Here is a 25,742-nt window from a genome sequence, read left to right as displayed (position 1 = left end):
TCTTCGCATGGGCCGTGCTCCCTGAAAAACCCCAGCAAAATGAATACCTGAATGGAAGCGTGCTCTTGCCAAATGTGTCAAGATCTGCTAAATTGGAGTGTAGACATAAAATTGAAGTGACATTAATAGATTACCTGGAGTTGATTTGCATTTTCAGAGTTATTATGGGCGCGGGTAACAGGACTAACAGGCACAGCCGTCTATGTAGGGCCTTAATGATGTTTCTGATTACACTCTCATCACCACCGGCAGCTGGGAAAATAAGTAAAGGCTTGTCATCACAGATTTGGACGATAAATGAGCAGACTTGATCAAGGGGAGACGTATGGAAATGAGCAAGATGCAGACCTTTATCAGAGTCTCATGCTTCCAACATGCAGGAGAAAACTTACTGTGATCACAGATCATTTATAACTGATGCACTGATGAAGGATAATACTGTTAAAATACTGCTGTATTGTTCACCAAAGCTGGAATCTAGCTGTGACTGTTTCTCCTGCATTTTTCTACACATTACAGCCTGTCTTTCAGATCAATAGAGGGAAAGCTGAGATACCATTTCATGCTCCACTTGGGCCAGCTGTTGTATAAAAACCTCCTTCCTACCAAAAAACATTATCGTACCATGCTGATCTTGCAGTATATGTCGAACAGATCTTCTCTGTCTGAATGCATTAAAAACAGCTTAAACTTGAATAAACCTTAGCAGTATTTCAGGGTCACAGCAACCCACATAAGTGAAAGAAGCACATTTATAGTGCATCTTTTATCTGGCATTTCTCTGTTGAGCTTTGAGCTATGAGCTAAAAGAGGGGGTGTCTGGTGTTTGTGTGTGTCTCTCTCTCTTCTCTGATCCTAGACTCTGGTCTGCAGCTTGGCAGATGGGCTGAGTGGCAGGGGGCCCCTGGCCCTTTAACATAGTGGGCAGCTGGGCCAGAGCTGGGCCAGTGCTGGGCCGGGGCACATCTGACGAGCAGGCTCCCGGGTTGGGCAGGGGGACGCGGCAGACCGGGGCTGTGATGATGGTGGTGGGTGGCTCACAGGCTGAGCTGGGGTGAGAGGGGGTCAGAGCGGTGAACCTGGCCAAGGCTCCGACTCTCTCAGGCCTGTCTAACTGCCAGGAAGCGTGCATGCCAGCCTGCCCTTTTCTGTGGCCGTGCTAAATGGGGATAGGACAGGCCTCCGAGGCAGAAAGGATTTAACTGACATGCTGGAGTTTCTCTGTAAATAACCTGCTACTCCTATCTATCTCACCTCATTTGGCAAACAGCATCTGCACTTGTGCATCAGTGTGTATGTGCATACGTGTGACTTTGCAGGCTTGTGTTTATTCACCTCTGTGTCTGACATTTGTCACCTGTCAATTACATAGATTATTTTTCTTTTGTGGTCACTTTCGTCCACTTGCCTGCATTTGTATCCAGGCTGTATCCATGGCTAATTCAGCATCTCTTTGTTTCATACTTAGCCACTACAGCACATACAAGAAAAAGGAACAATGATATATTCCCTTAGCTAACACATATGGTGTTCAGGAGTAGGGAAAAAACAAAAAAACATTACATACACACATACACAGCTGCTCAATATCACATCCAAATCTGTATTACTAATTCATCAAATGTTATTTATTATCCGATGTTCCTCTGAATTATGTATGTAACATCATCAGTCACTGGTCCAGATACAGTAATATGAACCCTCCTGGGGGTATTTTTTTTTCTACACACACATACAGACAGGCATGTATATATACACTAGTGTGTATACAGTAAGTCACATCTCACTGTGTTAGCATAAAGCCACTGTGCAGACGTAAAGATGCTGATGTTCAGGTGTAATTTGTCCCTTCTCCCCTGTGTAGCCCATAGACACACACACACATACACACACACTTTGTAACTCACTCCTCCTTCTCTTGTACTTCTCCTTCCTTCACTTTCTCTCCTTTTTGCTCGCCGTCGCCTCCCTTTGCTAAGCTAATGCTCTCTCTTACTCTTCCCTTGAGGGAGAACAAAAAGTAGCTGGCTTCTATGTAATGAAGCCCTTCAATGTGATCTGCATAAGATTGCCTCCCTTGCTGGCCTGCCTGCCTGCCTTGCCCCAATGAATAGCAAAAGAATCTCAATGAGACTAAGGACAAAAAGCCGCCTTCTCCTTAGCCACACAGTCGTTTCTCAAACAAAGTCATCCAATTTTTTCACTTTTTTTGCCCATGATGTAGACAGAATAGAAAATGAGAAGGACAGAAATAAATAACAAACAAAGTTCATGAAAGGGAAGGTAAATGAGAGCGAGTTTGTGTTTATGCACATGTGAGCATGTGCCCCTTTTTGTAATGATGAGGAGAAGGCTGAGCTCTGCGTCAGATGTGATTCGTGCAACAGGGTCAACAGTAGTACAATAGGACAAGAGGAAATCAGAGGTTAAAAATCTAATTTGTTTGGCTGTATGCAGCTCTTTAATATTTATAAACCTGTGCTAGAAATGTTTAAAAATGGCAAACCCCCCCCCACCTTCTCCCACACACACACAATCACACACTGGTTCCTGTTCTCCTCAATTAAGTGTTTGTAATGAAGGTTTTTTGTTGTTTTTTTTCGCGGCTTTGACATGCTTGCAAGTCTCATCTTTCACTGTCCCTGCTGTCACACACTGCTGATCATTGTATCAAGGTCAGTTAATCAATCTGAAAGAGAAAAGAAGGACACAGCATCCTCACTTCAGCACTATGCTACAGGAAGAGGAGAGTTTACTGTTAACATCTGAAGATACTGTGAGGCCTTCTAATTGCCACTGGTGGACAAATATGCTACATTTGTAAATGAACGTGCCACTGTGTAGCTAAAGATTATTAAGCAAAAACCTGACCAAAGGATATAGTTCTGTTTTATAATTCCACAGTTTTTTCAACTTAAAAAATGTGTAGAGAAGATTGAAGCAAGGCCTCTGGACTTGTAGAGTTTTCTAGAAGACGTTTCGCTGCTCATCCAAGCAGCTTCATCAGTTCTAACTGTTTGGTGGGAAAACATGGTTTATATGTGGTTACAGACCCATGTGGGTGGGTCTGGGTATAACTTAAAAAAACTTAAAAACAATAGCACTAAATGTTTCCATACTTACCTGTGATGTTCTGGCTGACTGGGCCAGGTGTGTCTAACGAATATAAACATATAAACGTATGATGACCTGGATGACTGAGAATCTTCATCAACATGTTAAAAAAATGTGGTAATTTTACTTCCCTTTAATGCCCAAATAACTGATTAATCATCGTAGAGTAATCAGTGATAATAATAATTGTCAGTTGAAGCCCCAACTGGAGCCATCGTTGTCTTTTTGATTGGTCAAAACTGATTGAAAAGTCTTATGAGACTATGATGAGTATTCATGAAAGCCTGCTGCTGCCATGTAGCACCAGAGTTTCACACTTTTACAGAGAGAAGCTGAAAAATCAATACAGGAAAAGCTAAGATACCATAAGCTAAGACAACTCCCATAATGCAACTAGCTACATCCTTTATTTACAAAAACGATTCTTTGCAACTCTGCTGATGCTGCACTGGAGGCAAAGGCATTGAAGACTGATAGAGCATCAGCATCAGCATTTAATCCATCTTTATATAGATTTGTCCTTTTTATGTCACTATTTGTTTTTGTGTAGTATAAAACAGTTACACATTTGTTTTCTGCAACATCATTTAACAGCATCTGCCTGTCAGCGTATGTGTGACCTTTGACCTGCAGTGCAATAGCCTAGTGTGGCATCACCTTAAGAGTATTACTGCATTATTTAACAACAGACAAAACATTTGCAGCCACAGAGCTTTTCGTAGAACATTGTGTAACATAATAACCGCACCGAACAATTAAGTAACAACTGCAAAAGGTCAAAACTAACAATTTCTGGGCTTTGTGTGGAAATATTCAACCTACAAGATGTGATTGATAAGTTTGTGTCCTGAGGTAAAAATGAGATGAGTTATATAGCACTAGTTACATTCATATTATGCAGGAACTCCTGTGGCATTTTCACTACGGGTGAAGGAAATCTTGCAATGTCAGCAATGTCTCTAGAGTAGCACATTTAAACACCGAACTCTATTCACCTGAATTGGCACTTTCAGACAGCTAACGCTTCCCCCCAAAAAAGAACAATGAGGTCGCCATTTTGAAAGTGGCGATGACGGCCATCTACTTACAACAGCTGGGTGTGTCTAAATAATGTTATCAATCAGCCCTTATCTTCATCGCCAGACCAGAAAACCAACAAAACATTTTACTTCTGTCAGATCAAAACTGTAAATCAGAAGGCAAATAACAGTCCCATAACAACAAGTCACTGACAACAACACTAGATCTACTATCATTGTCTCACTCATTCAGTCATGCATTTGCTCACTTCTGCATATTGGCTTCTTGTCCTACAGATGACATGGAGAGCTAGGGCCATTTGCTGCTCTCTCTCTCTCTCTGCTATACCTCTGAACTGGTGTCCATGATTATAACATTGGACAGATTTGTCTTTTCGATGTCTGTGTTACAGCTCTATTTTATCTCCTAAACACATTTCAGTCAGTGAAGTCTTCACTATGGCACATAAAAAGTTCAATTTCAGAGGTTGGTGGAAGTAATATAAACTTTCATGCATGTCTCTGTGTGTGTTACATATCAGCCAGACATGACAGGGGACTGTTTGAAGTCATGCTGTTGAGTAGGAGGTCCTCTCTGCATCATCACTATAGCAGACAAACTGAGGAAGGCTCTAGTTCGCACCTCAGACTTGGCAAATGCTTACTCATATCTGTGAAGATGCCAGGAAGCTTTCTCATACGCATCCTTCAGTACACAAACCACAGCTCACCTATTAATTATTCAAGAAGAGAGTTGTGGATATTTAATGTAGTGTTGTAGGGCCTCTTTTGGTCCACTTTTCCTGCTCTGTATTAATCCCTCCATGCTTCTTTGCATCTATTTCCTGCTGTATCTTGTATTGTGTGCATCTTGCTTTGTAGCCAAAAGTCAACATAGGTGTGTGTGTGTGTGGAAGGGAGAGAGAGAGAGAGAGAGAGAGAGAGAGAGAGAGTTGGAAGCTGTCATTCTTTAGGTGATTTTGAAGTGAGAACAGTATCCACATACTTTCATCCCTCCATGTCTGAATTATTAATTGTCTGTGGTCCAAATTATAGTAGTATAGTAGCTATTTGGACCCTCCAGGCACAAACAGAGCACAGTACCTTAAATGAAAGCAGCAATCGCCTCCCAATAAAAGCCATAATAACACTCTTTAAAGTTAGATTTTGCTCCTACAAAAGAGCTAAGTTAATTTAACTGTGAAAGAAATAAAACAAAAATGACACAAAAAAGGGACAAAAAAATAAAAGGCTTAGCTAATATCTTTATTGACCATGGTGTGTGTGTGTGCCTGTGTGTGTGTGTGAGTACTCAGAGGCCAAGATTCATGTGAAGTACTGTAGCCGGTAGTGGATAGTGATTGGTCAATGTAACATAAATGGGGGTGGAACACATTCATCAAGGTGGCAGAGATTTGAGACTGGAGAGGCCCATCCAATCACTGGCGGAGAATAAAGGGGAGAGGCATAAAAGTCTGTACAGCAAGGTCATTTGAAAAAGAAGCTGATAAGACGAAAGGATCAAATCTCCAGCGCGGGCGAGGCCCTCCACTTGATGTCTGTCCCCATTAAGTAAAGGCCTCTCGCCTGGCTCATACAGTCTCTGCCACGCCTTAGCTGTCTGATACAATGAAATAAAGAGAAAAAAAAATGCTTTTATTTAGTAATCAAAATTGATGCCTCAGAGTTTTTTTTTCTTTGTTGTTTCCTGTCCAGGATTGACTTTTTATATCTTGTGTTTTTTTGTATTTTATTACACATTCCACTCCCTCCTGTTATAGTTTCTTTTTACCCTCCTGTCTCGCAGCAGATTTGTGGCATCACACTGCCTTGTCGTACTCTGCCTGTTTGTGTATTGGAGCATTGGCAGCAGTATTGCTCTCAAAGCTGCAGTATGGATTTAGTCAGTTTGTGGTTTTACCACAGTCACAGTCCGGTGTCCGCACACACACACACACACAAATACACACGCAGTCAATCCTACAGCAGGTTTGCTATGTCACACTGGGGGCTGCTGTGTAATTGGGTGAATCTGCTCTCCAGCACGCTACAGAGATAGCCCTTTAAAATTTCACTTCACTTCTGGGAGTGTAAACAAACCTTGGGATTACTAGGGGTGTAAATCCACATTCCAGCATTTCTGATGCTGTCATTTTTTTGCCTCCTTTTTTGTAGAGTTTATGTGAGTTTGCTCAGTATTTGGAGCTTGCGTGCACATGTGTCTGTCTTCCTGTGATTTGTGACTGTCAGCAACGTTAACAAGCGCATGAATGTGTGTCTATCTCCATTATGGATGTGTGTGTGCATATGTGTGTGAGTGTGTGCGTGTGTGCACGCTCTGCAGGCGTGTATTTTAGCATGTCTGCTGTGCGGACACTTTATGTGGCAGCGTGCAGCTTTCTGTCTGTGTGTTCTCTGTGATGGATTGCTTGTCAGGCGGCAGCATAGCACCCCTCTCACCGGCTGACGGAGACATTAAGTCACCAGTCACGTAGACATAGTACGTTTCAGCATTCCTCTGGGAAAACGCTTTAACCCTTCTCCCTCCAGGACTCCTGTCAGATGACAGCATGTATTACTTAGAAGGCGCTTGCGGTATAAAAACCCCTCAGCATGGCTGTATTCAGTCGAGTTCATTGTCTTAATGCAGTCGTGTGGGAGGTGGAGGACCCCTGTCACATGTTACTTTTAGACGGGCCAATTGCTGGGGCTGTGGGCTGCAGACTGCGTGCCGAGACTGTCACTGAGAGGCTTGAAGGTTTCTTTTTTTTATTATTTCACCTTTGCAGTGTGGAAGGATTGAAAATATGTAATCGACTGGGAACGTCTTCTTGTTCTGCAGCAGCCTGGGGGAGTTGTGGCTGAGGCAGCGTATTGCAATGCCTCCCTCCAACACTGTGCTTTGTTTTCAATGCCACATCACCCTCTGCTGCAGCTGTCCCAAGAATATGAAAATAACACACTGAAAGAATGTGATCGTTCACTCTGGCACCTATGGTAAAGTGACTTTTTCCATTACACATAACTAACCAGTCTACATTGTAGATCTGGAAAGGGCTGTGGATTGTTATACTGTTCAGTTTTGCAGCAGTTCATCCTAGATTTGTGTCTAAAGATTCCTTTTTTGTGGCTTTTTTTTAAAATTTTGGTCAAAAATCAAAAAAGTCATGTTTCTTTGACATTACATTGTGTTTCCTTATTAGTATTTCAGTAAAAACATGTAGTTTCTGTAAAGAAATAGTGCTTAGACCCAGACTTCTCCATTTATTTGCCAGCAAAAGATCACCAGATGATGTCACCCCGGTTTGCCAGCACTCAGAATATTGTTAAAAAATACAAACAGTCCTTTCATGGTGGAATGCCAGACTCAGACATTTGGGGCTATTTATACAAGCAGAAGACAACAAGAAAGGGAATATGGTACAAATAGGCTGCCACAGACACGGAGTCATGCACCTCCAGCTAGTGAGAATAGCGATGCTGAGCTGCCTCGTTTAGAGTGAATGTTAGTTATCCCTACTGATTGGAGGGGGTTGCTGTGCAGCAGGGCCAGTTTGTTGTAAAAGCATGTGTAACGTTACACAAAAGCTTTGTATAATGACCAGGAAACGACTCAGTTGCTAGGATCAGGCAAGTCAACGAATCCAGTTCATACACAGTTGGTCAGTCAGTGAGGCAACTAAAGCAGACAGGGAGCAGCCAAAAAGGCAGAATCCAAAAGAAAGGGTTCAATGCAAAGGTACAAACACGGGAAGTGGACTAGCTCGATAGTCAATAACAGGTGGGAATCATACAGAAAAAATCTCATAGAGGTAAAACTGGACAGATGGACTTAAGGGCAAAGTCAATCTGACTGTGAGACATAGAAATTGCAGGAAAGTAAACAGGAAGGAGCTAACATGCGGCAAGAGAATGACCAATTTCAAAATAAAACAGGAAGTAGTCTTAGTCTAACCATTGGACATCTGAGCACCAAATAAGAGCGGTAGCGATTGCATGTTTTATACTACATTATGCTGTTAATACACGCACAAGCTGAGAAAGTCCTGGTTTTGTTTCTTGATCATATAATGCAGAAACAAGATGTTTACCTTTCTTGAGAGAAGTTTCTGTCAAAACCTGTTTTAAGCAGTGAAATCTTCTGGTCGAGGTTTTGACTTGTTGCCACAAAAATGGTGGAGATATTTGTTGCATGATAGAAGTTTGCCCTGTAATCTGTTGTGAAAAGGAACCTGAACACAAAAGCAAAGTGTAAAGACGCTGGTCCTACACTGAAACCCCAGCCTTAAATCTGGATCTGGGTCAGTTCTACCATCTGCCTCACCACCTCTCATTCCTCACTGTTTGGTGACCTCCAGTGCCAAGTACTGTACGATGCCTCTGTGTGGCCTCGTGGCCAGTCATCAGAATTGGATTGAAATTAAATTCTTATCATTCTTTGGCAGATTGTATGGCTTTAAAAAAAATAATAATGACAAGCTGACTGCAGCTTAACACTAACTGACTTAACCCCACTGTGGGGAAAAATATCTCTTTGTAGATTTCCTTCAGTCTGGTTGTCTTCTTCCCTCCTGTTCAATCGGCAAGGGCTCTGTCTGCACAGCGCTGTCTATTTTTCTTTTTTGTCTTGGTTTCAAGGGAAGACCGCTGGGTTATCTGCTGTTCTTTTTCTTCCTACTGATGTGGCCTGATGGTTGGAAGGAAGATTTGATCCTGACTGAGGCTGCATTTGCTGCTAACTCGCTGTGAGGATTGATCAGCAGGGAAAAGACATGGTTTGCGGGTTAAACAAGGAATCCTCAAGTAGTGGGGCAGTATTTTTATGGATAAATGTGTGTTTTTCCTTGATAGCTATTTCAGTGACCAGCAACATATCATACCATCATTATGGTGCATATCGTGCAATGTATTTTTTTCCTGTTGCCAACATGTACAACATGCACACTCATATCCAGTGAAAACACACTCACACACTGGGAATTGTCCTCTGTATAGGCCACTGAGCAGCTGAGCTGGAACAGTATTGGGTTACACGCCTCGTTAAGGGCATTTTGGCAACAGTGTATACATATACATAAGTAATTCGTTTCTGGAATTAAGTAATAACTTTGATCTCTGGTTTTTCCACTCCACGAGGAGCCAGTGCTGATGTTGTGTGGTAAAAATATTAACCGCAAGTTTATTTCCCGGCACAGTTTTGCATTATGCTGAAACTTGTTTTTTTTCCCCTCCTCCTCCTCCTCCTTCTTTTTTTTCTCATTGAGGAAGCATAATTCACATTAAACACCCCTGGCCCTGTGGCAAAGTTCTTAAATTAAGCAACATTTTGTTCATTTACCCATGATAAAGTTGTTCATTAGACAATATACTTTGCCTTGTTCTTTGTTATTACCTTGCCATTGTAAAATGCCTTGGGAGCAATTAAACATGTGAAGTGCCCAATTTTCCGTCCCCGACTTCCAGTCTCCAGAACTCTATCTGCATGTTGCACACATTTCCTATGAACTAATTAAAGTGAATCAATGACACAACCCTTTAAAAAATGGTGGCATATGTCACGGCCATCAGCGGGGAACAAAGGACCCTCTTAATTATTTTGTTCCTGCCGTTCCTGTAAATGGCTTGTCAAGGCTGCAGACTCAGTAGCTGACTCCTTGAAAAGGGGGGTGTCATGTAGTCACATAGACATGTACTGTACAGACACACACTCATAAACACTTCCACGCAAACATTGTCCCCAGTTTCTCTGTGATGGCTCCCACTCTGTCTCATAAAAGACTAGTAATTGTACTACAACAATGACAATGTAAGTGCTTAAGTGTGACGGTCCCTTTACTCTTCAAAAGTGCAGCATCCCTTATCCATCATTGGCTCTGGGGAACAATTTCTTGGATGCTGACAACCATATCTTATCTTCAGGATATATATATATATATTCCTGTTGGAAGCTGTGCTCCGGCCCACGTTGTGTTTGGCCAAGTCTAATTTTGAAAAGTGTATTACAGCCTGATATAAACACATATATCCTGATCTTTTCAGCCTCCGCAGGGTCTTCTTCATTCATTTGGCCTGCATTCTGCAGCCTTGCTGAAACATCCAGTAGAGCATGAGTATGCATTACTCCTGATATGAAGACCGATGGAGCTAAAAGAGACCATGTCACCCCCCCCACCCTGCCTTCAAATTATTTACTCTGCCTCTCTGTCTAATCTGAAATACTTACTTCTCCCTGATGTAAATATAAAGCAGTGATTCTCTGCTTTTAGTCACTGTCTGAGCTGTGGAGGGTGCAAATGGTGACAAATGTAAGGGCTGAAGGAGGTTTCAGGCTGCATTGACTAATGGCAAAAAGTTAACACATGCCAGTTGTTTATGAGCATGCTTAATTTGTTTAAGGGTTTTCCTTAATGCCCATCTGTATTGTTGCCATAAATGCCCATCTGTAGCCCAGAAATCTAAAACTGGCTCTGAGTACTGTAGGAAAATCAACTGGCAGTGTTTCAAGTATGTCATCTTCTCCTCCGAGAGAAAAGACGGACAGGGATGGATGGATGGATGGATAAAAGGATGCCTCAACATGCTTGTTTTCTCCACCTCGTTACAGCTGTTTTTCCACGTTATCAAGAGCTTTGGCCCGCCACACAACAGTACGGCACTACTACCACTTTGTGTTTGACAATACTCCTGCCTCACAATGCTAATCGCCTCCTAATTCTTGCGTTATTCCCCATCCGTGCACACGCATTTCAATCACATAGGTGGCACTGTCCAAAAATAGTGCTGGCAGCACTGACGGGGAGAGATGGGCTGTCAGTCTCCCCCACCACCCTCCTCATCCCCCTTACCCCCACCCCCGTCTGATCATGAGCTATTATCCTCTCTGCCCACAGACGGGAGAGAGAGCTACACCAGTGTCTATGTGATCATGATCAATACATAATCACTTTCCTGTCACCGCAATGGCGCTGTCAGGGGACAGTCCGGCCTCACAGACCAGCCATTTTAGAAAAAAAAAAAGGTTTTGGCACACCATCTTTCTGACCTAGAAAGGTGTGAAGGGGGGTGCAGGCAAGCATTGGCTAAGTGAGGGCTGACTCATTTTAAACAGTCATTGCCATGGGAGCATTACATTTTTAGCATGCTTGGATTCATTACATTTGTTTGTGAGGGCCCTTGACACTTATAAGACCCTAAAAATATTTACTGAAAGGACAGAAGGGAGGCAGCAACAGTAAACACGCAGTTAATATCATTTATTACATCACAATTGTCAAATTTGCATTCTGAGCATTCTCTCTGCAGTTCCTAAATAATACATTTAATCATCACAGCCAGCTGATAATAATCAAACCAGCGCTGAGAGCAAATGGAAAAATCAGATCAAAACACTGAGCAACTGAGTATTTTTTTCAAGACAATGTCAAATTCACCATGAAAAGACATAATGACAGCATCGGTTCTGCGTTTCAGACAGCTTATTTAAAACAGATTTATGTAAGGAAAAGGATACGCTACTGCGTTAACATCACATTTGTCACAGGTACGATGTGTCATAATCATATGTTTACATGCTTGACGCGATTGCAGTGATCTCATGCTTGTTTCGTAAGTGTGACGTGATCTTTTACGAAGAAAGTTTGTGAACAAGACATCTCGGTTTGTAAATGGAGAATGGTGCATTGCTCAGAATGCTCATAGACATCCGGAAAGGAGCTCATTATGTGTTCTAGCTTTTAGGCTGTAAAAAAACAACAACATATAATGGATGAATTATGCACTCACATTTAGCATTTATTTTGAGTGGTATTTAAGATGACTTGGTCCAAAAGTCTACTTATAGCTCAACGTTAACTGAATCTGGATCAACTGTGTGTGTGTGTGTTCTTTTTATGCATCAAAACAAATTTATTTGCATGTTGCCTGCACTGATCAGAAGTCACTGCAAAATTTTAACAGACCTCTGTCACTTATAGTTATCATATGACACAGCTGCGTCGAATACTCAGTGCTGATTGGTCAGAGTTTATTACTGATTTATTATTAGATGATGTGTAAGATGAAACACATGGGTCTAATCAGTGAGAGATTTAACCCCTTCAGGTGATGAGTTTATCAATGTTTAGAAATGAAACCTGAAATATAAAGAGCAATTGCTGGTAATGAAATGATAGTACTGCCTTTTCTGATTAGTTTTTTTTTTTTTTTTACTGTGAGGCAAGGTTTGAACACAGGCTGATAGTAGTACATGTTTTGCTCACCACTAACACACACACAAGTTAAAATACACATTACACACCTACCTGGATAACAAAATTTCAACTTTTTCTAAAACAAATGTTATTGTTTTTAGGAATTCACATACAATATCTGATTTTTTTAACATGGCAAAAAGTCTTGTGTTTCTATTGGCTACATGCAATTGTGTCCATTTTACGTGGATGAGGTCTGACCCAGACACAGACAACAAAAAAGCTGCCAAACAAAAGGCGAGTTTTATTACTATAAAGCCTATAATTCTAAAAACAAAAGCAGATTGAGTAAACTTGAACACAATAGAAAGAGAAAGATCAAAAAGCAAAATTCAAACTGCAGCTAACCAGTGAGGAAGACTATAAAGACCCCTGTGAAACACAAGAGCAGCAGGAAAACAGGTGCTTGGACCAAGATGCTGGGAAAAGGGAACGAGACACAGGTGGAAGCAATGAGGGTGGAGCAGGCGATCACAGTGGAGGGAAAAGACAGGAAGTGAAACAGACAGAGACTCTACCATCAAAATAAAACAAGACCTACAAGGAACAAAAATAGAAAGCAAACAAAGCAACCACAAGAGGAAAGGTACCCAAACTAATACCAAAGACTATGAAAATAACCAGAATTTACAGCAAAGGCTAAACACAAGACACATTCAAATACAATGGAAAACCAACGATAACACCACCACAATAGAAAATTCGAACAACAAGGATCATGATATTCATCTTAACTCTTAATGTTTATTTTATCATCTTCAACATGCTGTAGTCCAATAGCTGCAATAGCAAAACAGCTACCAGAGGCTTCATTGCCAGAAAACATTCTAATATCAACATCTGCTTTGTATGCACCTAAGTGCAGCAACAAACCACCTTAAAATTCCATGCTGTTATGCACACTACTGCCCGTCTGCCCTCCTCTCTACTTATCCCTGTGTCTCTTTGTCTCTCTCTTTTTCTTTTTCTTTTTGGTCTCCTGCAGTGTAAAGCCAGTCAGACATAAACAGTATTGTTTTACCCGGGTAGGGCTCACAGCAGGACACTGTTAGCCCCAAGCCTCACGCAGCCTACAGCTCTCCACATGCCTCGGTGATATTCCTTCTCTATGGCTCAGTGGCCGCATACATATAAATGCCTCCCTGTCTTCTACCCTTCATGCTTTTTTGAGCTGGTCCAAGCTGAGAAGAGCAGAGATGAAGCACAGCTGCCGTGCTTGTTGGACGCAAGGGATATGGAGGAGAACTAGCATTCCAGTACTAGTAAATGAACTGTAATGACACAGTCTTTGGAGTGATTATAGGTAGGATGGTGCTCAGGCTAGCAAGTGCTTCCCTGCTGTGCGGTTTGCTGAGTTGTGGTAAAGCATGCTGAGGGTGAATTCTGGGTATATGTGACAGGATAAAAATAAAAAAACGCTCTTGTTAGATCAATCTGAAAATAGAAATAAAGAATTTTCTGCAATGCGGTGGTTCACCTGCTCATATATATATATATATATATATATATATATATATATATATATATATATATATATATATATATATATGTCACCCCAGGTCACCCCAATAACAAACAGTGAGTAAATTAATACATTTATATTATGCTTCCTTAGTACCTACATGTCTGAAATTAAATAAATAAATAACATTATTTAAAGATAAAGCTGCAGATAAGTCTAGAGTTTAATTTCCAAATTCATTTCCTTTCCCCGCCACCACGCGATGTACAGTAAGTGTCCGCAAATAAGCATCTCGTGATGGCTCACAGCTACATCTTTATGACTCCCCACCCCCCCTCCGTTTGATCATCCTTGCAATACTTCTAAGGAAATAAGCAGACTATACGGATGAAGCTGTGTGGCGGGATAATGTGTTACAGAAATAAGCTGCAGTGTCCTTCCACCAGCCATTGTTGTGTCACATCGGGCTGCATCCCCCAATTTATCCCCTCTCTGGTTCAAGGAAGATTCCTATTGATTTTCTATCACTGGGCTAGTGTACAGAGTAAATAGGAAGTGTGTGTGTTTGTGTGTGTGTGTGCCCTATTATTTCTGTCGCTTGATAAAACATAAGGCTAGACCCCTCCCCTACACCCCCCCTCACCAATGTCTTTATTCCAACAGTAACCGCATGCCCTTCAACCATGCCGCTGTAAATGGAATATAAATGGTTTGAATGCAGGAATGACATCCTTTTTTGAAAATGATGTGTGTTTTAGTCACTGCTGTGGTATTAAATCCTGTGAACTTCAGGACGTGATTAATGTGATTACACTTAGCGTGGGGAAAACAACTGTGAAGGCAGGCTGCATTTTCATACATGCTTAATGCGTGTCACCCTGCGGGCCACTGCCCAAAACCAACAGAGGGAAATTTGCTTTTTCCCCTGGAGAAGGTTATATGCAATCTTTTAGTGTCTGGGCATCTGCTAGACAGCGGGAGAGAAGTGAAACAAATCCATTTAAACAGAGGAAATAGCATGATTGCGCCTACTTCCATATTTCTAACAGGTTTGACCGAGGATGTTGTGTAGAACGTTTGCCTAGTACAGGACATCCAGCAAAGATTCTCCATTTATCTGCATGGGCTTTACATACATAATTCCTTGCCTTGCCTGCATGCTGGGTTTTGTTTTTAGCAACCATTCAGCTTTTTCATCCCTGGAACTTTATACTGTAGGTGTTATGTTGCTATTATTGTAATCACCACAATGCTTACAGGCTTCAAATAAAAGACCAGAGACAATTCTCCAATCCTACAATTGCGTCTCTGCGTCTCTGTTGCCTGGCCTACAGCTGCATCCATTTCTGCAGTGTCCCTGAAATTTCAGTGCATTATCAAGGGGAAGGACGAGCTAATCTGCACTGATTTGAAACAGGACCAAAACACTGGCTTTTCTAATCCCTCATTTTTTATCAGGGGTGGTGAGGAGCATTTTTACCCCTGTGGGAGGGGAAAGAAAGAGGGAGCTATTTCATGCTTCGCTGCTTCCACTGTTTTTATGAAGATTTTTTTTTCCTTACCCTACTTACCCACTTCAATCCATAGTGTAACTGAATTTATAAAGCCCGTTTGCAATAGTCAGACACCTTTTTAAGAGTGCGGCGGTACTTTTCATAATTAGGGATGTGTAGAAGGCTGCCACCCCACCCCTCCCTCTCTGTAGTAGTAGTAGTAGTAGTAATTTAACTTTAAAGCAGATAAGGCTCTGTATCTGAACAAAAAATGGAGGTGCAATTTTCTTAGCTGTCTTTCATTTTTTATTCATTTGACAATTGGCAAACACCTATGGCACACAGGTTATAATTTGCTTCCTGAAAACACTGCATGAGTGCACCAATTTGGAATAATGCACACAACTGAGGAATGTAATTCATATAATTATGTCTCTGTCAAACTATTTACTTTGCTCATTCAGCACGTTTGTGGGGAAATTTAATCCACATAATGCCGTGTTTCCAGTTTGAGCTGTAAATAGGTGACACGTAAAAACCTTTAACTTCAGTGTACAGGTTCCACTGAGTGTGATTAATGCTAGGCGTATAAAGTGTTAATTACTATTTAAACGTGATAAAAAGAAAACATGACATTCACAGCTTTACTCGTGTCAAGTGAAAGTAAGTAATCTGACTGACAGTTCAGTGGATCCAGTGAAGAGGAAATTCCAAGTCTAGCTGACATTAAGTTATATTGTGCTGTTTTATTTTTTTGCAGCTAGCAGAAACACAAAAAGAAAAAGAGCTCATTGATCTACTGTGATCTAAACACTGCAACAAAGGCATGGTGCGTAACAAGCAGTTTGAAATACACAGCATGGGTCATCATAAGACTATGAATTACTAGAACAACCTCTGTCTCAGAGGACCACTTGAGGCTCTCTCACTGTGAAATAATTGGGTTGCAAAAGTGAAACCGCTACTCCTGTTAGAGTGCAAAGGTGGCTTTTGCTTTGTTTTTGTTTTTTTGCTGTTACAAGATCGCAGACACGGCGGTGACTATTAATCAATAGCTGACACGTGTAGCTGACGGCGTATAAAGGTGGGAGATAAGCTGTAAACTGTAAACTGTGTGAAAAAAAATCATCTTTTGTGTTTGTTCCGTTTTGTAGTAGCTTCCTCACTGCACTGCACACGGGTCAGCAGGCCAGCTGAGGTTTGCACACATGGGGCAGCAGAAGATGATATACCAATAGAATATAGATGTCAGAGGTGTGCGGGCTATGACCGTTTCCTTCACACCATTGCAGCATTTTTTTGTTTATTTATTTATTTATTGCAGTTTCATGTTCACAACACCAGAGCTAGGACTCACAGGTCTTTTACACTTACAAGCCTTTTCATGTGCAGTGGACAGATTTAAGTGCAGGACCTGTGCCGTCTGCGATGCGGGACACCTCCCTTTGTTGTTAGAACACCTCTAAACATCTTTCACAGCAAACAATTACCATACCATCTGTAGCTTCCTGCCAGTGTGTGTTGCTCACTGTCAGCATGTCAACCTCTTTTCAACTTCCTTTCCACACCCACACACACACACACTCCTACCCACCTCACACTGTGACTGATGAGGAGCTAGGTCACTGTGAATTAAAATGGATGAGTTTAATTGCATTAATTGTCTCTTTATATTAAGATTTTCAGTACATTTTTTTACCTCCCTAATACCTTATAATGGAGCTGCGAATGGTGGATTGAATTGTCGCTAATCTATTTTCTGATTTGCCTTGAGCATTTGGTGGAGTTAGAATATTGATGAAGGTCCTTGCATACATTTTTTGCACTCATAAAGCTGGTTTAATAAAAGAAAATCTCATTTCTGCTATATTGAATATTTTTTTTGGTGTGAAGGTAATGGCTAATTACACAAGAGTTTAAAAGATTTGTCATATCAATTACCATTTTAATATTCATGTGCCAACACTTAGACAGATGTATCAAAATTTTTTGTGTATTTGACCAAACTCTTTGCAGATGAAGTGTTTTATTTCCTTGATGGTTGCTTTAGAATATTTCCTGGCATAAGCATGTTTAATGGTACCTATGGATATACAACTAGGAAAAAAAAATATCAACAGTTCATCATAGAAAGTATCAGCCTGATGTGTAGAATCTTTCCAATGGTCTGATTAAGTCTAAGAAAACAAGCCAAATCTTAAAATTATCACATGTCAGTTAAAACATGGCCCAGTTAAACACTAACAAGCTTCTTAAGAACAAATAAAATATATAAATATTAAACAAAATTCTCCCTAATGCAACCCAAAAACCATGATTGACACCCCTTGCATCCATTAGTCACATGCATGTCACAAACATTCAGCAAATATTTGGGTTTATTTACAGGCTTTCTACAGTTTGCTATGTAGAAAATAGAGAAACATGGTTTATAGAGGCTGTAAAAATGCAATTAGTTCAATGTCTAAAATTTTTCTATATTTGGAATGGAATTCTGATAAAACCAGACCCACAGATGGCTTTTCTTTTTCTTTAAATATATATATTCTTCAACTACAACTGATCTTTGGGAACATGATTTTTTGAACAAATCAACTCCACATAGGGTTGAATAGTCTCATCCTGATTGGCTCAGCACTTCCACTTTTCAGTGTACAGCTATATAGAGATGATTGCCTATGGAATTGCAGTTCATAACTCTCGGTCTTTCTGCACCGCAGGTACCCCAGTTACCAGGGTAACGGCCACAGATGCTGATGATCCAGTGTACGGAAATAGTGCTAAACTAGTCTACAGCATACTGGACGGACAGCCGTATTTCTCTGTTGACCCCAACTCTGGTAAGTGCAGTTGTATCCGGCTCTCTGCTTTAAAGCTTGAAGTTCAGTTTTTGTTGTGAGGGTATAAATATGGTGAAAGTTTTGTTGTGACATAGGAGTATGCAAATATTGATATGGAGTTGTTTGGTTTTTACTCATTTTTCCTGTTTTTATACAAATAACTAGAAAACAAAGAAAAATACAGTGATCCTTATTGACCATTATTCTAAGCTGTTTAATTAAATTAATTGGCCGCATGTGTCTCACCTAACATCTTAAAAGTAAACACAGTAAAGCAACCTCTGTTTGAGAACTTATTTTTGTTTCACACAGCCATTGAGAAACAGGTCCACCTCTTTGTGCTGTTATTCATTGTTTGGCTGACAAAGCCAGACCAAGATCTGTGTGAGATTTCAAATGTTGCTTCATTAAATTTAATGGGAGCTATTAATATGACTGTGCACGTCTGTTTCCAACCAATGGAGAGCATAATGTATTACAAAATGTAATGAATGAACGCCACACCCATAATGAGACAGAAAAAAAAGGAAAGAATGAGGCTTTACTGTGAGACAGTGATTACATCTTATGTGAGGACTATTTCAAAAGTCATTTTCTTTTACTTCACATCAGGGCAGAACCTTTTAGCACTTAAACACTGTCCTTTTTCATTACCTGCTCTAACTTAGATAAATGAGCTTACAGTGTCACCTCAGGTCAAGCTGGAGGCCTGTCGCCTGGGCAAGTAGGTCCGACATGAGGAATAACTTTAGTACAAGAGGCTTATTGTACATTAAATACAGATGTACAGTGTGATGTCCCACTTTAAACCCTGTTGTGTTAAAATTGTATATTGTAGAATGAGTAATATGACAACAGACAAACAACAACAGGACTGATTATATGACTATATATGAGGATTGTGTCATTTAAGACACCTTTAAAGTTTTCAAAACAAACAAATGTGTTAACACTTTCTGGAATGTGGATGCCAATACTGTGTCTTTAAACAGAGACTGAGGGGACAGCGGTGAAAAGAGAGCCTCCTCTTAATGTTCATCTGTCTGCAGGTGCTACAGGTTGTACAGGTTCCAGCAGGTGGAGAAGCAACAGCTTCACCACCTGCTGGCCCACCTGAGCTGATCTCACTGTGTTGCACTGCATTTTATAAGAGGATACAGCCACAGAGGGATGCATCCTGACTGTGTTAACGAGCACCACATATGCGTATGTATTATTATGTAACCTCACCACTATACCGGGCAAGCCTGGCGGGGACAAAGTTAACTGCCTCTCTGATAAAAGGGGATCTGACAATGTTGGTTGTAGAAGAAAAAAAAAAAGAAAAAAGAGGAAGGTATGTAACAACAACCGCAGGACTGCAGGTAACTCAGCCCATCTGTTTTTTGAAACGCTTGTAGATTATCACTGCATGAGGCTGCTGTTAGCTCATGCTGCCAGGCTCACTCCCTTCCTCCTTCCCCGTGCAGCTGCTCACTCGTGCACACTTCATAACATAAACCGTACTCTCCGGCAAACACAACCATTACTGGGGGGGGGCAATGTGACTTAACTGAGGAGTGTGTATAGTTTTAATTAAAACATCAATATGAATTTAATGAAAACAAACATGAGCCCAGAACACATAATCCATGCATTGTGGCTCCTAAAGCAACATGTTGATCTCACTTAGATCAGGAACTTTGATATTATGTGAAATAAAATACCCTTCTACTCATTCGGACTGATGTAGCCAGCTGAGGACATAATGATGCCTTATTTTATCAGTGAAATATCAAGTCACATGGTTTATTATTATGTTTGTCCTGGTTAAATAAGGTCAAACTGATGAACAGTACAGCAATGGTCTGCATTAATATTCATTATTATAATGATAAAACATAGGATTCACATGGAGCAGAGTGAGCCGTGTGTTTCCTTCAGCTTGTCCTAAATGCTAAATGGGCCGATATACTCATATACTGCTGCTGCTGTTTCTGTGTAATGTAACATCATTGGGTTGTGTATTCAAAATAATAATAATGATAATGATAATAATAATTACTTCTTCCTTTTACAAGGCAAACTCTTCAGCAGCGTCATCATGCATAAAGTTATCTCTAAACAGATTCCAGATTGGATCTTTAATTGCTTTTTCAGTTGACTTTTTAACATGTGTCTGTAAGCAATATGATTAAATAATGGCAAAATTACATTAATAAGAAATGAGATGGAAATCGACGGCTCACAATTTGGAAAACAGCACACAATAAACAAGCTCCAAGAAAAGGAGGATTCTAAATTTATGTACATAATTAAAAAAAAAAGTCAGTTCAACTCATAGCAATGTGTTTTTTTTTACCTCGCTGCTATGCTATAGGCGAGTTCCACAATCTCCACAAGCAATCTGCAGGCGGCTTCAGAAAACACGCTGAACGGACAATTCAGGGATTAACATTCACGCTTTGTGTGATTGCCGGTGCACATGCAGATGGCTCATTCAAGTGAGCCAGATGTTTTAATGAATGTTAATGAAAAATAAAAGGTAAAGGGGGGGAAACAGCCATTAGGATGCGTTTGACACTTGCAACATGGCATTGGAAATGAAAAGCATTCAATAAATAAATAAACATCATGCCCCAATTCATCACTTGGTTAATGGTCGGTGGAAAAAAAAAAAAAGTTGAGGGAAAATATCTATGGAAATGAGTGTTTGTCTATCCTCCCTTTTCAGTGATTAGGAATTAATTTGAATAATTAACGATGATCAACAGAGATGAGAGTGTTGCTGCTAGCAGGATGACTGAAGTGTGTGTGTATGTGCATTGGAGATTGACTGACTTGTTTGTGTTGCTCTTTTCACTTGTGGGTTTGTTTGCGTGACTGGAGGAAAGGTTGCCCTACCTTGAGGTTGGCAATTAGACATGTCATGGAAGTGTAAAGTGTACGTAAATATAGTTTTCACTATACTTACTGTACTTATGTACTCTTGGCGCTCTTCTGTTGCGTAGCATATCCACTGTCTACTGTTTTATTATGGTTATTGGTGGATGACAGACAATAATAAACAATAATTGTGTTAAAAGACATATTATTTAGTCACAAAATATTTAACCTATGTCTGTTTTTGTTGATCCTACAGTCAGAAGTTGCACAGTTTTTTGTCAAAAAACCTGCTAGCTTCTGTCTTTAGTGTGAAGATGTGAATAATTTATAAAAAATAGTGATACCAACTTCGCTGTGCCGGCAGTGAAAGAAGAAACATACTCCAATGAAATGAGGATAAAAATATTTATTTATAAATCTGAACAGCAAGGGTGCATTGCCGCCCTGTTGATGAGGGTGTCCAACTCCTCTTCTTCTTCTCCTTCTTCTTCTCTTTCGCTGTTTGGGGTCATCAGTGCTGCGAGCGACCTCCAAAACTGACCCTGAAATTGTGTTGCATCTCTGAGGAGAAGCTATCTGAAGAATAATAAAAATGCAGGCAGAGACAGCATCCTAACCCCTCCCATGTTTTTCATCATAGCCAAACATATTATCATTGTCTGAGGCGGCTCAGGACCAAGGCAGGGTGTCATGCCAAAGCCTGGCTTTTATGAGGGGTTTTATATTCATTTGACGATCCTGCGGGCCTCTGTTCCTGAGTGGATTATCCTTATATGCCGGTGCTGAGCCCTTTTTATATTCAGCGCTGCGGCAGAGTCAATAAGGTCCATTCTGCATACACTATTCAAGATTATACAAGACAGACAGCATAATTCACACTCAATCAGAATACAGATGACTGCAGACGGCGGAACAACACATTCAAAAACAAACACAGCTGATTCTCAGAGCTGGGACAGTCATGACCACCTTACTACCCTGACATACAGAATAGACCTGCAGGGATATCTTTACCTCTGCTTGGCATGGAGTCCTTGTTTTGTAAAAGTCACGGTGTGAAATAATGCATGTTATCACCCGGGGAGTAAGGAGGGCATGAAGGTTGTTGCGTGCCGTCCTTTTTTTTCTTGCTTGTGCACACTGGCATCATTAAAATGATGTGCAGGGAGTGTTATCAGTCATGTTTATAATTGCACTAATGTGTTATGAACTGTTTCTACCTCCAGCGACCATAAAAATTGCTCTCCATGGGATGGACCGGGAAATGAGAGAGGAGTATCTGGTGGTCATTCAGGCTAAGGACATGGGAGGTCACATGGGAGGACTGTCTGGAACAACGACTGTCACCGTGACGCTAACGGACATCAACGATAATCCACCAAAGTTCTCTAAAAGTAAGGTCCCTAATCAAATTAAGAGGAAAAAAAAAAACAAATTACTGCTGCTCTAAAGGAGTATTTCTGTAATTGGTGATAATCAGGAAAAATAAGTGTTTATTTTCTAAATTTCATCAAACTGGCTCAGTCAGGAGCTTACTTCTGGTGTGCCTATAATGAAGATGCAGCACTCTAATATGCTTCAGTAATTTTCTTTCATTTGATCAGAAAAGTTTCTTCCTTCCGCAGGTTTGTATGAGTTTGTCATCCCTGAAGACCTACCGATTGGGAAAATGGGCGGCAAGGTAAAGGCGAACGATCGAGACATTGGTGAGAATGCCAAATCCACTTACAGCATCATCGATGGAGACGACCAGGGCGTGTTTGAGATCATCACGGACACGCAGACGCAGGAAGGGATTCTCAGACTTAAAAGGGTAAGATGTGAATACCTCATTTATATTATCTACATTACTCTCGGTACCCATGTATGAGTGAGAGTGCCATGCTAACATAAGGGCAGGCTGCTTGGATTGTTTTCTAGCTTTTAGAGGCTTCACTCAGCAGTACAACATCAAATATTAAACACTGGAGCCTCCCCCTTGGGTAGCTTGAAGGGCTTTTGGTATACATTGCTAAAAACTGTTTTTCTTTTATTAAAAAAAAAAAACACAAAAAAAACAATGGATTGAACATCACTTTATAGTTTTTTTGCTGGGAGTAAAATGCAGACCTGTGAGTCATATACCATATATATGGAAAATGTGCACAAACTAAGTGGTGCATTTTCTTACCCATTTAGCGCTAACTCTCTTTGCTTAAGGCAATTTACAAATTTGCTCTGCCCACATTCTAACATTTTTGCTGACACCCACATCACAATCACCATAAGACCAGATGGCCTGAACTGAGCGTAATGCTGCCTGTTGGTTGCGGGGCCTAAAACCCCAAACACGATTACAAGATGCAGTTTGGCCCCAATGCCACTCCACTAGAAGCATTTGCTGTTGAATTGCCTCGCTTGAGGGTACATCATAGTTCAGACAAGAAAAGATAATGCTCATTAAATGTGTTCATCAACATATTCCCAGGTGTTTGGTCCTAAGGAAAAACACCTCTACACACACAGCGATTTTCACCAATCCATATACCAGATTGTTCCAAAAAGAAAAGTGAGTGTTGTTGTCAGATCACTTCCTTTCTTGGAAATTGGACATCTAAAATGTGATTGTCTTATATTCAGGGTCTAGACATACATATCAATATACAAAATACACCCTCAGCAACAGGTGGTTCCAAATGTGTTTTAAAAAGAGTGGGCAGGAGTGAGGCAGCCTGTCCATGGAAATGGGGAGTGCATGATGGGGAGTGACAGGGCTGTTTTAAAACCAGGCAAGTAGACCAGCAATTAAAAAGAGGTTATGAAGCAAACTTTGAGCTTATGGTGATAAATGCAGCAGAGTTTGAACAACTCTTCTGCCAAACTTCATTCCGCTGCCAAACAATACGTGAGTGTGATGTTAGAAGATGGAAAGAAATAAAACTAAAAAAAAGCTTAACACAGTCACAGGCAAAGCGGTTATCACTAGGGCCTTTAGCTGAACATATCCAATGCTAGGCTTCACTGCTGCAAAGGAGTGATGCAGTGTAATGGATTAGCATTACGCTAACAACTTACACGACTACTTACGGTAGTCTACAGTGCATATAGTGCATTTCTGAATGTGTAAGATGAATATATTACTGTCAAATATTAAGTTGCCATTGTGAGAGTACCCAATCCTATATTGTTAATATGTACAATGTACAGTAGGATATCACAATAACACATTTATCAAGCACCGACCTAATCTTGAAGCACCTGAACGTCAAGGACATCAGCGTAAAATCAAACAGATACTTCAATACATGGCATCAAAGACAGCGCAGAACATGTTATTTAAATATGCATGTATTCTATATTCTGTTTCTGTAGAAGCACAGTAGCATGTTAGAAGGATGTTTGCATATTGAATCATCCACATGATTGATGGAAGGGTGTTCCTAAGTCTTGAGTCACGCTTGGTTCAGAGTCTGCCGAGAACAGCTATACATCACTCAGATGCGCATTGCCGCCGTGGTGTTGTGATGTAAAATGACATTACCCCAAGGACATGTGGTGTGACTTTGTCAAAGTGTGAACAATGAACTGCGTGGGAGGTGGAATGTATTAAGTGCTCAAGCAATCTGCTGGGACTACAATTCAGTGCCGCTAAAAGAAAACATCAGTGCGACAGAACAAACTTGACACAAAGTCATAAAATCTCTAACTGTTGACAAAGCAAATGTCAAATGTGTTAGTCTTTTAGGCAACCTCCACTTCCATGTCCCGTAGAGAGAGAGAGAGAGAGAGAGAGAGACTCCTCACTCTTCCCCGTGTCTGCTCAGCTTTCTATCCGTGGCCCCTAAACCGCCTGCCTACATAACTAAAGCCAGATAGATGATGATGTGCTGGGAAAAGTAGCAAGACATTTGCACACGTACTGTTTTTTTCATCCCTCCAGACGGCCGCGTCTCAAGTTGAAATGAGCTGAAAGAAGCAGTTGTTGTGCTTTCGCTCTTTTGTTGTTGTGCGCCATCACCGGTCTTATCCTCCTACCAGAGTGACAGAAGAAAAGATGAAACTTTTTTTTTTCCCCAAAAAAAACATGCTGTCACCCATCAACACCTGACTGCAATCTAATGTGGAATTCAAATTATTTAAGATCCTTTGCGGCAAGGTTAAAACATATTGATCTGACTGAGACTAGAGAGAGGCGCAAACCAGGAGGGGAGAGATTCTTTGCTGTTTGACTTTTAAGCTTTTTATCTGCTCGCCCCCAGGCCTGTCGAGGGATGTTAGCAGGATGCTGAGCTTTCACCCCTGCAGCCAATGCTGAACTTTGAAGTCTCTAAATGGCCCTTGTGTACATACTGATTTGATGCTAACGCTTGAATAAGATGGAAGAATGACACAGCGGGATTGTTGGGCAGAGACCCGACAGCAAGGGGAGGTGGGGGGGTGGGGGGTGGGGGGTGTGGTGTTAACATGGGAGAAACAAGAGTGATTCTTTGTTGAAAAGTTAAAGCAGCATTATTTTTGCACTGTGTAGCTTTGCTGGACCTTTCTCCTTCTGGACTTACGAATTGCTAAATACACAATAGCAGCGCTACTCTGTATGCTAATAAAAAATCAAAGTTGCTCTCCCTGGATTATTCACTTAAACCACTGTGTTCGTTTATTGAATTAATCATTTGAATAAGTCAAAATACATCTTGTATACTCATTTCTTGGTAAGGATATTA

The 25,742-nt window shown here is 40.8% G+C and overlaps 1 protein-coding gene across 3 annotated transcripts in view; it reads left to right on the top strand.

Annotated features, from left to right (window-relative positions):
• The window catches only part of cdh8 (cadherin 8), an 84,305-nt gene that overhangs the window by 42,065 nt on the left and 16,498 nt on the right, over nt 1–25,742 (top strand). For all 3 annotated transcript variants that reach the window (XM_028401269.1, XM_028401268.1, XM_028401270.1), the window contains exons 4-6: nt 18,058–18,177; nt 22,269–22,436; nt 22,668–22,855. In XM_028401269.1, coding sequence (XP_028257070.1) covers nt 18,058–18,177; nt 22,269–22,436; nt 22,668–22,855 — 476 coding nt within the window. The remainder of the gene's footprint in view (nt 1–18,057; nt 18,178–22,268; nt 22,437–22,667; nt 22,856–25,742) is intronic.

Source organism: Parambassis ranga, chromosome 3, assembly GCF_900634625.1.
Source record: "Parambassis ranga chromosome 3, fParRan2.1, whole genome shotgun sequence".
NCBI classification, from domain to species: Eukaryota; Metazoa; Chordata; class Actinopteri; family Ambassidae; genus Parambassis; species Parambassis ranga.
Note: the sequence above shows the minus strand (reverse complement) of the source record. Positions and strands in the feature narration are given on the sequence as shown.